The sequence below is a fragment of the Oncorhynchus mykiss genome, chromosome 16 (assembly GCF_057628025.1).
Source record: "Oncorhynchus mykiss isolate SJ-2025 chromosome 16, ASM5762802v1, whole genome shotgun sequence".
Classification (NCBI taxonomy): domain Eukaryota; kingdom Metazoa; phylum Chordata; class Actinopteri; order Salmoniformes; family Salmonidae; genus Oncorhynchus; species Oncorhynchus mykiss.
Window position 1 is genome coordinate 25,467,752 of NC_143037.1, and position 16,128 is coordinate 25,483,879.

Genomic DNA, 16,128 nt, shown 5'->3' on the forward strand with positions numbered 1-16,128 from the left:
TTACATGTAATATCATCTCATTGCATTATGACGATTGTGGTGGTGTGATGGTTGCTTGTGGAGGAAAGAAACGTGTTTTGGGGGTTGAGGGAAGGACAGGCTTGCTGAAGTCTCCCCTAACCACAGATCCAGGGTCAGATATTTTGTAAACCTCCTTATGGGTAAAAATTGGATGTAGGGTTGGGTAATCTGATCCGATCGGGGAAAGGGGTGTTCAAAAGATCACAGGGTACATGATGATTGGAGGGATGTGTGGGGGAGGGTGGTGTTGGTACCTCATGGGACGGGGGTGAAACCCATCAGGACAAGGCCAGATTAGTGTCTATGGCACGCAGACACACACACACACACCCATCCTGTCCCAGGGGAGTCCCCCCCCCCCCCCCCCCTCCCTGGCTTTGGCTTCTATCCCCTTCATTTTTACCTCATCACTTTCTAGCACAGCGGAATATAGACTAAATCTGTAGGCTTACTTTGTTTTGTAGGGCAGATGGGTGTTACGGATAATGATAATACCTCTCTGCCAGTGTTTCCTGGATACACATATTTGGAGGGAGGTGTGATGTCAAAATGAATGCTTTGCAGGGGTGGAAAAAGTACTGAAATATCCTACTCAAGTAGAGGGACTGTTACTTTAAATGAAATTCTACTCAAGTAGCAGTAAAACTACTGGTCTCAAAAACGACTCAAGTAAAAGTAAAAAGTAGCTCATTTGAAAAGTACTCAGAGTAAAAGTAATTTCATTACTTAAAAAAAACAAAAACATTGACTTTATGGCTAATTTCTCTAAGATTACCGGAATGCTTTTACACCAGATCTTTTCCATGCAGTAAATGTAAAAAAGGAGCAGAGGAAATTCATGTACAGTATGAACTCATTTCATTTATTGTTTGAGTACAAGGCAAGTCTGTATACAAAACAGGAAGGATTTGTCAATATGACTCATATTTGAAAAATAAATCCAACATTGAAATCTCCTAAAATGTACTGATGAATTACACAGTGAACATACCTAAAGGATTTGATGTCAAATGAGCTCTGGAGGCAACAACAGAACATCCTGGAAATAAAAATGTATTGAGCAAACCCCCCTGAAATAGAGAAAGGGTCTACATATGTTGCATTAGAGTACATTAGGTTTTGTAGTGTTCCTTGCGCAAAAACAAACAAGTTTTGTTCTAATGCTTTCACTTCTCTCTGAACTTGCTGTTCAGTTTCAGCCGGCGCTGATTTCCAAAGTGAATCAAGCCTATACTGGCTCGCCTTGCAGTGAAGAACAGTCCAACAAAGCTAAAAAAAGACGTTCACGGGCGGCTGGCAGGCCTGTGTTCAGTTTGAGGGACTGCTTATTTATGTATGGAAAGGAATTAAGCAAGTCCATCTTGTCTGACACACAGGCAAGGTACCCATCCAGCCACCCTGTGCCTTGTGACCTTCTGGGCATTAGTGATGAGGAGAAATCGTCTTCATCAGATGAATGCTGCCTCCTGTTGCTCTGTCTCGTCCTCTGTCTTTGAAACCTGTTGGAAGCGTTACGTTAAAGTATTGAAATTCACACTGGAGAAAGTTGTTTCTCAATGTTCTCTGAACTTTTTGAGAACATTCCCAATGTCAAACCAGTTGGAGGAACGTACATAAATGGAACCATGTATTCAACTTTTAGGAAACGGTCTGTTAAAGTAATGAAATGCCAAGAAAACAGCGTTATTTTATTCCTTAAAGGAGCTGAGAATGTTCCAAAGCCAAGCAACTATCCTGCACCATTCCCAGAATGTTTTGGGAAGGTTGTATGCAAAATAAGCATAGAGCTAAGTGAGAGCGTGGTTGTCCTAAGAAACACAAGGTTCTCAGAATGTGTTGTTCTCAGCCTAGCCATACTTCAGGTGTGGCTAGGTGCTGCATAGACCTTTTAATTTCAATATTATTGACTGGAATTATTCAATCACCACAATAGTGATGACATACTGTATGAGTATATTTTTCATTGCAGATGCAAAGGCCTACATGATGCAACCCTGTTTTGAAAAATAAAACGTAAAACCTGATTAGAAAAATTACCTTGTTCCATCATAGTCTATATAAAATCTTTTGTTTTACACCGTATCAGGGGCCCCAGGAAAACAATTTCCCCACCACCACTCTGGGACCTGTGGTGCCACCTCTGAAATGACAACACAATGTTACATATAAAAAAAATATTGTGTGATCTACATTTGACATGTTTTTGGTGGCGGGGGTTGAGCTTCCATAGTTTTATGTGGCTCAGTGCAGCCGACAGCTACTATGACAATTTCAAAATGTAACAGACTGTTACTGCAATTTCGGGTAAAAACTCAATAAAACATGTCTCAAATATGAGGAAAAATGTCTATACATGTAAAGAAATAGCATTGCTCTGCCTATACCATTTATACAGGAGTGTTGGCGCAATGAGACAACTACCATGCTTCAAGGGGTGGCAACTGTCCGGCGCTACCTCCGGATGTAGTGGTCGAGATGTAGTAAGGAAGCAAGTTTACATTTGAGTAATATCACAGATTATCCATTATATTGACCAGATACTCTAGTGGCCCAACCTAGTGGTCCAACCTAGTGGCCCAACCTAGTGGCCACTCTAACAATGGAAATAACCATCTTTAAAAATGGGATGTCTGCCATATGTAACTTTTTGGGAGACTCCGACCAAATTCACATAGAAATATGTGTTATAGAGCTGCCATTCTCATTGAAAGCAAGTCTAAGAAGAGGTAGATATTCTATGTGGCTTTTTCTATGCTTCCCGTTCTTACGTTTCGTTTTTGCTTCTTTTACTTTTGGTTTTGTACTGCAGCTTCCAACAGCTGTAAATACAGTATTTTTGGTTTTCGGAAAATATACTGTATCTCACAGCTGTTTAGATGGTACAATGATTCTCTACACTATACTTGCTTGTTTTGTCACATAAACTGAAATTAGGCAAACTTTTAGAATTTTAGCAACCAGGAAATGGCGGAGCGATTTCTGCATAGTGCATCTTTAAGTATATTTAAAACCTAATACTTTTAGATTTTTACTCAAGTAGTATTTTACTGGGTGACTTTTACTTGAGTCATTTTCTATTAAGGTATCTTTAATTTTACTCAAGTATGATTTTTTTTAAATCACTTCTATTATGAATTGTAAAACATCTTGAGGATTTCAGAAATGTATTATGTGCTGGGCGAATATGTTGGATAGATGTCAGAAGAGGTTACAGAAGGGGGAAATGCTAAAAGCGTCCCACTTATTCTGAATTCACCCAACAATTAATCTGAAACACGACTAAATTCAAGTAACGGGAGTATTTGTAATTCGTTACTTCCACCCCTGATGTACCCCTTTGTTTGAGGGTTTATAGTCAGTGACCCTAATCTATTGGCCACTGATGGAAGCCACCCAGTAATTCATCTAGATGATTTACTTAATCGAAACAAAGGTTTCTGAAGCAGCACACAACAATTGGAAACAGAGCGATGCATAATAAATATAACACACATGTGATATAAAAAGAAAACCCCAAAATAGTTACAGGTTCCCATTCAAATGGCGAAGGTTTTTAATGCGAATATTCTAAAATCTGCCAGAAACAATATGCGCATTTTCCCACCAAAGATGTTTCTGTTTTACTGATTTATTGAGGATAAAAGGCAGTGTGTGATGACGTAGTGCACATAAAAATAACTTTTGAGGTTAAATTCCCATGCACCAAATAAAAAATACAATTTAAATGGATTTCCATTCCATTTCAACTCTACTGATGGTTTTGTCACACAAAGTGTTGCGTTACATAGCAAATGTGCCCACTCTGGTCTTAGTATGTGCACTCTAGCCAACAGCTCGCACATACGGTACGGTTAGGCTACCTACATGATGAGATTATTATGGATAAGAGCGAGATTATTTTATTTGTCAAACAGCAGCCAAGCATTGATCATCATTTCACCGGAATAAAGCCGTCAATATTGATTGGAAAGGAGCATTAAACTCATAACCGTGCACTTTCACAACCCTGTGAAGTTCATCATTGCTTATTTCCAGGGGCGCAACTTCCACCCCCCCCCCCCCCACACAGTTTTATCATTGGAATGTGATTTGAACTATGCAACGGTGTGCTTTAGGAGCATGCGGAGGCCTCCGAGCGGTCGGGTAGGCTGTTTGGAGTGTTTATCTGACAAAAAATAATAATAATAATAATGTCCCCCTCATTTCTTAAACCAAAGTTGAGCCCCTGCTTTTTCAATGTGTAGCCTAATTAACTGCAGGCTTTCCCAAATCGTAGTGGGAGGACCATGCAACATGGTGTGACGCCCAAATGGACTTCAATATGATGGTTATTATATAAAGATTTGTGCACTGCCATTTCTCACATAATTAATTTTACCAACACAAAAATATCCCATCATGTCTAACAAACAAACTGTCTCTCGACATTTATAAAATCGTACCTGCATTTCCTGTTTCCATCAGCCCGGTCGTGACTTCTCTCTTGTGTCAGGTAACTAATCCGCATCAAATGGTTGAATGGGAACCTGGTTAATCGTATGACATTTTCAGATGAAGAAACAGAAAAAAAACATTATCTTTTATATTATAAAAATGCAGATGCTAGTTATAGCATTTTAAGAGACATTGCTTGTTGTTTGTTTAGCTAATAGGTGCTTATTTTTTTGCTTGGATAGATCATCCTTGACCTATGTGTGTGCTCATTGTGGTAGGTAGAGATAGTTATTTTCCCACTGGTCATTGAGAAATTGGTGGTGTGTGGTTGTGTGTCTGTATACTCCTGCCCTCTCTTGGTTTAATATAGCACTACATATAAAAAGACTGAACCCATCTTGCAAATCTAGCATAAAACCACTATTTTTGTACATGGGGAGCATATCTCGATACAATATCGGCTGCATATTAAGAGGATAGATTTGAGACAAGAAAGGAATCAGAGGGGAAAATGATACAGGCATGTTGATTTGCGCTATCTGTGCCTATTTTATCTGGACTGGATACACGTCTGCTACACTGGCTCTTACACATGCACTGGCCCTGTGGACTTATCTGTGAGTGAAAGTGATCTGTCGGTCCAAACCAAACCTGTATATTTTCATGGGAGGATGACATATCATTCAGAGGTCTCTGGAGGACAATGGGGGCCAAGGAATGCACTCTTTTCCTCTTGACTAAATTTGAACTGAAAAAAAGATGACCCATTCAGAGAGACAGAGACGGATTTGGGATTTGTTTGGGGGGGGGACAATAATATAGCCTACACTAACTTTTGAATTCTTCAGGGAAAGGTTGTGCACTGTGGTAGCCTATGTTCTAAATCCTCAGCACTAAAGCAGCCGACCCTGCTTAGCTTCAGAGGTAAGCCAGCAGCATACCACCGTCTTTCAGATGGGACTTTAAACGTGTGTCCTGACTCTCTGTGATTCATTAAAATCCCATGGCACTTATTGTAAGAGTTGAGGTGTTAACCCTGGTGTCATGCCTAAATTCCACATTCCATCATCCCTCTTATTCCTAATTGGCATATATCAGCTGATGTGTGGTGAATGTTCTGGCATAAAAATGTTTGCTGTGCATCACCCAGGTGGAAGCTGCACATTGGTGGTGGAGGAGGTGAGTTTTCCCCTTACTATGTAAAGTGCTTTGAGTTCCTCGGTAGAAAAGAGCTATAATCAATTATTATTAATTAAAGCCTTTCTTAGTGTTCTACGTGGGGCAGACAACCTGGCTTCCTATGATAAGAGCTTCCAGACAGGCAGGAGCACAATAACCCCCATCTCCTCTCCATCCATGACATACTACACGTAGCCCAGGAAGGTAGGGCAACAGTTACGTAACCCCGTTAAGCGATTCTACCGTCTACTAAACATGAAATATGACTGTTCCAATTCACATTGTGATGTACGTTGTGTCCCAAATGGCACGCTATTCCATATATCCTTCAAACTCAACTCTGGACCTCGAAGCCAGTTCCACTGTGTTTTTTCATTGTTGCCCTCTAATCGGGGACTAATTTTGACCTACGACGCCAGGTGGGTGCAATTAATTATCATGTAGAACAAAAAACTAGCAGGCTCTGGACCTTGTAGGGTAATAGTTGAGCACCCCTGCCCTACAGAGTGCACTTATTTTGACCCCGGCCCATATAGTGGATAGGATGCCATTTGGGACAAGCCATAACCAGTTGATAGAAGGGCAGTCTGATGTTAAATCTGGGTTATAGTATTCATAGGATGAGATAAAATGAGAAGCAGATCCTAAAATCCCTAAAAGGACTGGACTGCATTTTCATCAGGATGCTCGCGATAGCTTGGCTTAGGTCAAAAACAAGTAGATACTAGGCTTTAGTGGTCACTCTAGGGACATATATGTGTGCTCCTGCATCAGAGTGAACATGTAGATTACATACTCTATTGTTCTCCTCATCTTTCCTCTGTCTCCTTTATGTTTTCATGCAACGCTATTACATAATGACTCACAGTGTGTGTATGTGTATGTGTGTGTGTGTGTGGGGGGGGGGGGGTTGGGGGTGCGATGACGACAACTGTCTCCACGCATGCTCCATTCTCTGGCCTGAGGGGAATGTCGGCTAACATCAGCATTGGAGTGTGTCTGCTCCAGCGACCACGTGCAGCACACACACACTCTTGCTCCTGGCGTGATGATTCTCCCACAGATGTCTAGCACAGCGCTCTATAGACACACAGAGAGAGCTATAGAAAACATACAGTATGTGCAAACACAAGTCACAGTATCGAATTGTTTTATTTAACCTTTTATTTAACTAGGCAAGTCAATTAAGAACAAATTCTTATTTACAAAGACGGCCTACCCCAGACGACGCTGTGCCAATTGTGCGCCGAACTATGGGACTCCCAATCACGGCCGGATGTGATTCAGCCTGGATTAAATATGTCTATATGGCAGACAAACAAGATGCAAATCGCAGTTTAGACAGGCAGAACATAAAATGTTAACACAGACAATGCAACACATTGTAGATACCAAACAGTGGCACAGACATTTCTATGACAATAACAAGATATTTCTGACTCGTGCAAAAAAACACACACACCAGCACCACAACTAAAATTCCTGCCACTGACAAGCGCACTAACTATCGTTCTTTTCCACCATAAATTACTCTTATAGTTATTGCCATATCTTTAACTATTTTTGTTAGGGTTTCTGTTATATGTGCATGGTATGGGGAGAGATGAGAACATGAGCACTGTTACAAATGTAACTATTTGCTCTTTGTACTTTTTGATCTAATTGCATAAAAAAAGTAAGTCAGGTAAGAACAAATTCTTATTTACAATGATGGCCTACACCGGTCAAACCCGGACGACGTTGGGCCAATTGTGCGCCGCCCTATGGGACTCCCAATTACAGACAGTTGTGACACAGCCTGGAATCAAAACGCGGTGTCTGTATTGATGCGTCTAGTACTAGAGATGCAGTGCCTCATACCGCTGCGCCACTCAGGAACCCGAGGAATAATCTCATACAATCATCGCTAATAGCCACACGAATCGAAAATCCACTTTTTCTAATCCAATATTCGGAGAAGGAGAGATCACTGCAGCTGCCGCACCATGACAACTAATTGTCACTCCCTTGATTGTAGAGATCGCCACCTCCAGCGCGCCAACGCGTTCATTTTAGCCGTACAGCCCATTCGTTACTAAAACGCATTGGCTGCTGTTTCGGCCACGCCCATAACCACGAGGGGCGGGGCGGGACCTTGGTTGCGTTCGAGTTTGCGCGTCGCTCGCGCGTATGTGGGAACGCGGTAACACCGAAATGGGAGATTGACGTCGAAAGAATCAAAACCCGAGGGAGGGGACATTTCTACCTATCCACACTACGGGGAGGGAGAGCAAAGCCTACCTGTGTGATAGAGTCGGCATAATGTCGACAGTAAAATAGTTTACAAGTATTTGTTTTTTTGTTTTTGTTTACAACAACACCGTGACAACTTTTGAGGCAGAAACGCTCCGAGCTGCCCAATGAATGGAGTTACCTTTTGCCTGGTTGGAATTCCACCTCGCTCTGGAAACGAAGTAAGTGCACTTGCCGTTGAGAAGTTACTTCTTTCAATTGCGATTGACTTACTGTAACTATTATTTGATTGGAAAAAAAGTAGGTCGTCTTTCTCTTGGTACATCTTGTTGTTGTCATTTAACAGCCGCTCTTTATCCAGAGCGATTTACAGTAGCATACATTTTTCCTACTTTTTCGGACTGGTCTCCTGTGGGAACCGCCATGCTCTACCAACTGAGCCACACGGGACCTAAATATCTGGTAGGCTAAATATTTTTCCAGGGAGCAAACGTTTGTGCTCTTATTGTAAGCTTCTCCGCGGGGGGGACGGGGGACGACGACTCATTGTGTACCAATGTAATGTAGGCTACACTCAGCGCACTACACCGTTTTGTTGTATAGGCTACACTTTCTATCAGTCTCAAAACGTAATGCAAAGGCTGGCTGCCTGCCTTTTAGCTTGTACTGTCAGTAATGTTGTTTTGCAATCTTCTGCACCACACAATAGTCTATACACTGGACTTGTCAAACTATTATCACATATGATGTTGTGCGACTATTTGATATTAACACAATGTTCACATATATTAGTAAATAAAAGATGTGCAACGTCCGCTTGTTCGAATAAAAAAAAAATAGGGGCCACATTATTTTAGGCATGCACTCTAAGTTATATGACAAAACGGCGAATGCGTTTGTAAATAATTAAAGTGGTGTTGTCAACTTGATTTCATGCTACTACCTAAAAGCTTTTTCATTACTGTAATGGCGTCCCCAAGAGCTTTTCACTACAATACATGCTTTATTATTCTGTTATAAACTACTGTAAGAAAACCTCAACCTGATTTTCCACCATGGTCCATGAATGCACTACTGGACATGTTTGAGCCTTATAAGCACCCCCATCAGAATATAAGTAAGGGTGGGTGGATGTGGGAGTGAGACAATATGAAATTGGGATAGAATGCATCAATTTCCATATGTCAGCCCACAGGTGCAGCCCCGTAGACAGAAGGCACATTGTAGCTGTTACACTTTCCTCACTGTTACAATGTAGAGGGTTGGGAAAATATGTTGTTCATTTGGGCTACATTGTTTCAGGAATCTGGGCTATCCCATGCTTTAACTGCTGGAGAGACATATAGACTGCCAATCGACTCATTGTCTTCCAAGTTGCCATACATGTTGTCGGGCAAACTGATGGCCACGTTTAACCAGTTGCACTGCAAAGGAGGTTATTCAGATAACAGTAAATTAAGTCAAATTCAACTATTTATAGTTTTACTTGTAGTTCACATTGACTTATAGCTTGTTTGACCTTCAGTTTAGGCTACATGTGTTGTGTTTACCGTTCCAAATTTCAAGCACCAACATGTGACAACTTTGTTTCCGGAAGTTCATTGATTCAACTTCTCAAACTTCCAAATGTCTTCCGTTATCTAACTTTCTTCCAAATTCCCCCGTCGGATTATGTGTGCTCAGTCAAGCAGATTCCTCTTGCCTTAAATGTCCAGTATCAAGACTTCAAGCATTTGCTGAAAGCTCTAAAGTAAAAGGGCAATTAGTTTGTGCCGCCGTGGTTGCTTCGGCCTGGTGTAGTCACATGGGTAAACAGTAGCATTTCTCCAAGGCATATAGACTCTACTTTGGGCTATACAACCTTTCAGGCAGATACTTAGTCCAATTGTTTAGGCTCAAACTTAAGTAGAAATGCACCTAACAAAATGAAAAATGTGTTGCATCATATGGATATGCTATATACAGTACCAGGCAAAAGTTTGGACACACCTACTCATTCAAGGGTTTTTCTTTATTTTTACTATTTTCCACATTGTAGAACAATAGTGATCAACATGATGAAATACCACATATGAAATAATTTAGTAACAAAAAAAGTGTTAAACAAATCAAAATATAAAGTTGGAGTCGGAAGTTTACATACACTTAGATTGGAGTCATTAAAACTCGTTTTTCAACCACTCCACAAATTTCTTGTTAACAAACTATAGTTTTGGCAAGTCGGTTAGGACATCTACTTTGTGCATGACACAAGTCATTTTTCAAACAATTGTTACAGACAGATTATTTAATTTATAATTCACTGTATCACAATTCCATGTGGATCAGAAGTTTACATACACTAAGTTAACTGTGCCTTTAAACAGCTTGGAAAATTCCAGAAAAAGATGTCATCACTTTAGAAGCTTCAAACTCAGTGCCTTTTTGCTTGACATCATGGGAAAATCAAAATAAATCAGCCAAGACCCCAGGAAAAAAAATTGTAGACCTCTACATGTCTGGTTCATCCTTGGGAGCAGTTTCCAAACGCCTGAAGGTACCACCTTCATCTGTACAAACAATAGTGCGCAAATATAAATACCATGGGACCACGCAGCCGTTATACCTCTCAGGAAGGAGGCGTGTTCTGTCTCCTAGAGATTAACGTACTTTGGTGTGAAAAGTGCAAATCAATCCCAGAACAACAGCAAAGGACCCTCTTCACAACCTTGTGAAGATGCTGGAGGAAGCGGGTACAACAAAGTCAAGGTATTAGAGAGGCCATCACAAAGCCCAGACCTCACTCTCATAGAAGAATTGCGGGCAGAACTGAAAAAGCATGTGCGAGCAAGGAGGGCTACAAACCTGACTCCATTACACCAGCTTTGTCAGGAGGAATGGGACAAAATTCACCCAACTTATTGTGGGAAGTTTGTGGAAGGCTACCTGAAACGTTTGACCCAGGTTCAACAATTTAAAGGAAATGCTACCAAATACTAATTGAGTGTATGTAAAATTCTGACCCACTGGGAATGCGATGAAATAAATAAAAGCTGAAATAAATCATTCTCTCAACTATTCTGACATTTCACATTCTTAAAATAAAGTGGTGATCCTAACTGACCTAAAACAGGGAATTTGTACTGGGATTAAATGTCAGGAATTGTGAAAAACTGTGTTTAAATGTATTTGGCTAAGGTGTATGTAAACTTCTGACTTCAACTGCATTTTATATTTGAGATTCTTCAAAGTAGCCACCCTTTGCCTTGATGACAGCATTGCACACTCTTGGCATTCTCTCAACCAGCTTCATGAGGTAGTCACCTGGAATGCATTTCAATTAACAGGTGTGCCTTGTTAAAAGTTCATTTGTGGAATTTCTTTCCTTAATGCGTTGAGCCAATCAGTTGTCTTGTGACAAGGTAGGGTTGGTATACAGAAGATAGCCCTATATGGTAAGAGACCAAGTGCATATTTTGTCAAGAACAGCTCCAATAAGCAAAGAGAAACGACAGTCCATCATTACTTTAAGACATGAAGGTCAGTCAATCCAGGAAAAGTTTCTTCAAGTGCAGTCTTTGAAACCATCAAGCGCAATGATGAAACTGGCTCTCATGAGGACCGCCACAGGAAAGGAAGACCCAGAGTTACCTCTGCTGCAGAGAATAAGTTCGTTAGAGTTACCAGCCTCAGAAATTGAAGCCCAAATATATGTTTCACAGAGTTCAAGTAACAGACACATCTCAACATCAACTGTTCAGAGGAGACTTCGTGAATCAGGCCTTCATGGTCAAATTGCTGCAAAGAAACCACTACTAAAAGGACACCAATAATAAGAAGAGACTTGTTGGGCCAAGAAACACAAGCAATGGACATTAGACCGATGGAAATCTGTCGTTTGGTCTGATGAGTCCAAATTGGAGATTTTTGGTTCCAAAAACCGTGTCATTGTGAGACGCAGAGTAGGTAAACGGATGATCTCCGCATGTGTGGTTCCCACCATGCAGCATGGAGGAGGAAGTGTGATGGTGTTGGAGTGCTTTGCTGGTGACACTGTCGGTAATTCACTAAGAATCCATGGCACACTTAACCAGTATGGCTACCACAGCATTCTGATGCGATACACCATCCCATCTGGTTTGCGCTTAGTGGGACTATAATTTGTTTTTCAACAGGACAATGACCCAACACACCTCCAGGCTGTGTAAGGGCTATTTGACCAAGAAGGAGAGTGATGGAGTGCTGCATCAGATGACCTTTCCTCCACAATCACCTTTTTGCTACAGTGTGCCCTAATAAACACGATCCTGAATGGCCATTTGCACTCCAGTTGTAATGTTTACCTTTGTGTTACAGTGAGTGACAGAGTGGTATGCCTGCCAATACAGGTTCCTGTGGTAAAGTAGATAAGCCAGGTCCTGGTCAGACACATGGGAAATGCCCTTGCTTTCTCCGTGAAGCCGGTCAGGCTGGAAGGGAGGGGTATTTGTTTGGGATTAAAGTACATTTGGTTCTGTGTCATTTGGACAAGCTCAGGGTAACACTCAAAGTTCACAAATTTGCAGTGGGTAAATACATGACTGTTTCTACCCTCAACATCAGCATCTTTGCATAGTTTGACAAGACAACTATAACAAGACAAGCTGTCTTCAGCAGAAACATATGGATCATACTGCCATTACCACCCAGTTCTAGGGTAACACATTTCAAGCTGCTCACCACCTTCTCCCTCTATCTAATGCTGCTTCATCTCACCACCATCTCCCCCTATCAAACTGTTGGTATGTACTCTATACAGTGCATTCGGAAAGTATTCAGACTCCTTGACATTTTCCACATATTGTTATGTTACAGCCTTATTCTAAAATGTTTTCCTCATCAATCTACACACAATACCCCATAATGACAAAGCAAAAACACACGTTTTACAGCAAACAACCATTGTCCGCAGAGCTCTGAGACAGGATTGTGTCGAGGCACAGATCTGGGGCATTGAAGGTCCCCAAGAACACTGGCCTCCACCATTCTTAAATGGAAGAAGTTTGGAACCACGGAGACTCTTCCTAGAGCTGGCAGTCCGGCCAAACTGAGCAATGGGGGAGAAGGGCCTTGGTCAGGGAGGTGACCAAGAACGCGATGGTCACTCTGACAGAGCTCCAGAGTTCCTCTGTGGAGATGGGAGAATCTTCCAGAAGGACAACCAAGAGACTCTAGAGGAAACTTGGCACCATCCCTACGGTGAAGCATGGTGGTGGCAGCATCATGCTGTGGGGATGTTTTTCAGAGGCAGAGACTGGGAGACTTGTCAGGATTGAGGGAAAGATGAATGGAGCAAAGTAGAGAGAGACTGTTGATGAAAACTTGCTCCAGACCACTCAGGACCTCAGACTGGGACGAAGGTTCACCTTCCAACAGGACAACGAACCCAAACACACAGCCAAGAGAACGCAGGAGTGGCTTCGGGACAATTCTCTGAATGTCCTTCAGTGCCCCAGCCTGAGTCCAGACTTGAACCGGATCAAATCAAATTGATTTATATAGCCCTTCGTACATCAGCTGATATCTCAAAGCGCTGTACAGAAACCCAGACTAAAACCCCAAACAGCAAGCAATGCAGATGTAGAAGCACGGTGGCTAGGAAAAACTCCCTAGAAAGGCCAAAACCTAGGAAGAAACCTAGAGAGGAAACCTAGTGGGGTGGCCAGTCCTCTTCTGGCTGTGCCGGGTGGAGATTATAACAGAACATGGCCAAGATGTTCAAATGTTCATAAATTACCAGCATGGTCCAATAATAATAAGGCAGAACAGTTGAAACTGGAGCAGCAGCACGGCCAGGTGGACTGGGGACAGCAAGAAGTCATCATGTCAGGTAGTCCTGAGGCATGGTCCTAGGGCTCAGGTCCTCCGAGAGAGAGAAAGAAAGAAAGAGAGAATTAGAGAGAGAACACTTATATTCACACAGGACACCAAATAGGACAGGAGAAGTACTCCAGATATAACAAACTGACCCTAGCCCCCCGACACATAAACTACTGCAGCATAAATACTGGAGGCTGAGACAGAAGGGGTCAGGAGACACTGTGGCCCCATCCGAGGACACCCCCGGACAGGGCCAAACAGGAAGGATATAACCCCACCCACTTTGCCAAAGCACAGCCCCCACACCACTAGAGGGATATCTTCAACCACCAACTTACCATCCTGAGACAAGGCAGAGTATAGCCCACAAAGAACTCTGCCACGGCACAACCCAGAGGGGGGGCGCCAACCCAGACAGGATGATCACACATCTCTGGAGAGACCTGAAAATAGCTGTTCAACGACGCTCCCCATCCAACCTGACAGAGCTTGAGAGGATCTACAGAGAAGAATCGGAGAAACTCCCCAAACACAGGTGTGCCAAGCTTGTAGCGTAATACCCAATAAGACTCGAGGATGTAATAGCTGCCAAAGGTGCTTCAACAAAGTACTGTGTAAAGGGTCTGAATACTTATATAAATGTGATATTTCAGTTTTTGATTTTTAATAAATTAGCAAGCATTTCTAAAAAACTGCTTTTGCTTTGCCACTATGGAGTATTGTATGTATATTGATGAGAATGATAATTTAAAAAATCAATTTTAGAATAAGGCTGTAACGTAACATAATGTGGAAAAAGTCAAGGGATCTGAATACTTTCCGAAATCACTGTATATACAAAAGTATATGTATATACAAAAGTGTGCCTTCAAATTCGTGGACAGCCATGCACTCTCAATAGACAAACATTGGCAGTAGGATGGCCTTACTGAAGCGCTCAGTGACTTTCAACGTGGCACTATCATAGGATGCCACCTTCACCATCTGGCAGACTGACGGACAAATCTGGGTTTGGCGGATGCCAGGAGAACACTACCTGCCCAAATGCACAGACTGTAAAGTTTGGTGGATGAGTAATAATGGTCTGGAGCTGTTTTCATTGTTCGGGCTAGGCCCCTTAGTAACAGTGAAGGGAAATCTTAACGCTACAGCATACAATGACATTCTAGACGATTCTGTGCTTCCAACTTTGTGGCAACAGTTTTAGGAAGGCCCTTTCCTGTTGTAGCATGACAATTCCCCTGTGCAGAAAGCGAGGTCCATACAGAAATGTTTTGTTGAGATCGATGTGGAAGAACTTGACTGGCCGTGCAGGCCCTGACCTCAACTCCTTCGAACACCTTTGGGATGAATTGGAACGCCGACTGCGAGCCAGGCCGAACATCAGTGGCCGACCTCACTAATGCTCTTGTGGCTGAATGCAAGCAAGTTCCCGCAGCAATGTTCCAATATTTAGTGGAAAGCCTTCCCAGAAGAGACCGTGGACCAACTCCATATTAATGCCCATGATTTTGGAATGAGTTGTTCGACGAGCAGGTGTCCACATACTTTTGGTCGGGATTGTGTATGTCCGGTGGAGTGGAAGTGTTGGTGGAGGGGGAACCATAATGAGTGACAGGGAGCAATTGCGTTGACCCCAAATGGGAGTGATTATTGTTGTGTGTTGTTTTTGCAGAGAGGGAGAAATGGAATGGGGCTTTACTGTATAGAAAGGGGGTGGGAGGCACCCTGGGACAGGCCGAGTCTTGCTCTGAAATGCAGACATGACAATGAGCCTCTGTTGAGCTGGGAACAGGACAGGGGCAGGGAGAGTTGGAAGGGAACGAGGTGGGTCGATGCGATGTGTGTGCGCGTGCATGTATGTGGCAAAGTTGAAAGGTTGGGCATAGAGCTGGTGCTCTGTACCTAATAAATGGCTTAATGGCTATCCCAGGCCTGAGGTAAGAGCTGGGGTTTCCACCCAGAGGGACTGGGAAAGGAGTGTGTGTCTGTGTCTATGCTTAAGTGCGACTGAGTGTACGTACACTTGCGTGTGTGTGTACGTGTGTGTGTGTCCTTTCGTGTGAGTGTGTGCTTGCACATATCTATGTGTGTGTGTGTGTGTGTGTGTTAGAACAAACACTGGCTCATTATTCCTCCAGCAGGTGGGCTGCACAGGAATGTGTCAATGAAAGCGGGATGGCGATTACTGTGTAGCAATGGAATGAAGAGAGAAAAGAAAGACCCAATAAAAAATAGGAAAAACAAAGCACGAGAAACTTCCAGAGAAAGTGCTAGCGAACGTGGGAGCTCGATATAAAGCGATAATAACGGCAGAGTGAAAAACATGAAAGAGACAAAGATAAAAGGGAGGGGCAGCGGTGGGCACGGGCATCAGGTGCAGTCAACAAAGCCCCCTGCTCCCAACGAGTGAGTAGTGCATAG

The 16,128-nt window shown here is 42.5% G+C and overlaps 1 protein-coding gene and 1 long non-coding RNA gene across 16 annotated transcripts in view; one reads left to right on the plus strand and one right to left on the minus strand.

Annotated features, from left to right (window-relative positions):
* Positions 1–16,128, plus strand: part of LOC110491721 (rho GTPase-activating protein 23) — a 72,130-nt gene that overhangs the window by 16,122 nt on the left and 39,880 nt on the right. For 4 of the 14 annotated variants that reach the window (XM_036946604.2, XM_036946600.2, XM_090202396.1 and 1 more), the window contains exon 1: positions 7,600–8,087. The exons of 6 other annotated variants lie outside the window; for them this stretch is intronic. In XM_036946604.2, coding sequence (XP_036802499.2) covers positions 8,034–8,087 — 54 coding nt within the window. In that variant the 5' untranslated portion in view covers positions 7,600–8,033. Of the gene's footprint in view, positions 1–7,599; positions 8,088–16,128 lie in introns of those variants that run through there. 4 more of the 14 variants (XM_090202394.1, XM_036946601.2, XM_090202397.1 and 1 more) reach the window with 1 other exon arrangement.
* On the minus strand, positions 863–8,387 carry LOC110491723 (uncharacterized). 2 transcript variants are annotated; one of them, XR_002468870.3, is made up of 4 exons: positions 8,048–8,387; positions 6,854–6,937; positions 4,464–6,714; positions 863–1,520 (listed from the first exon to the last, which is right to left on the minus strand). It is a non-coding gene; the product is annotated as an uncharacterized LOC110491723 (long non-coding RNA). The 2 variants fall into 2 exon arrangements; XR_016487196.1 differs by lacking the exon at positions 8,048–8,387 and adding an exon at positions 7,341–7,724.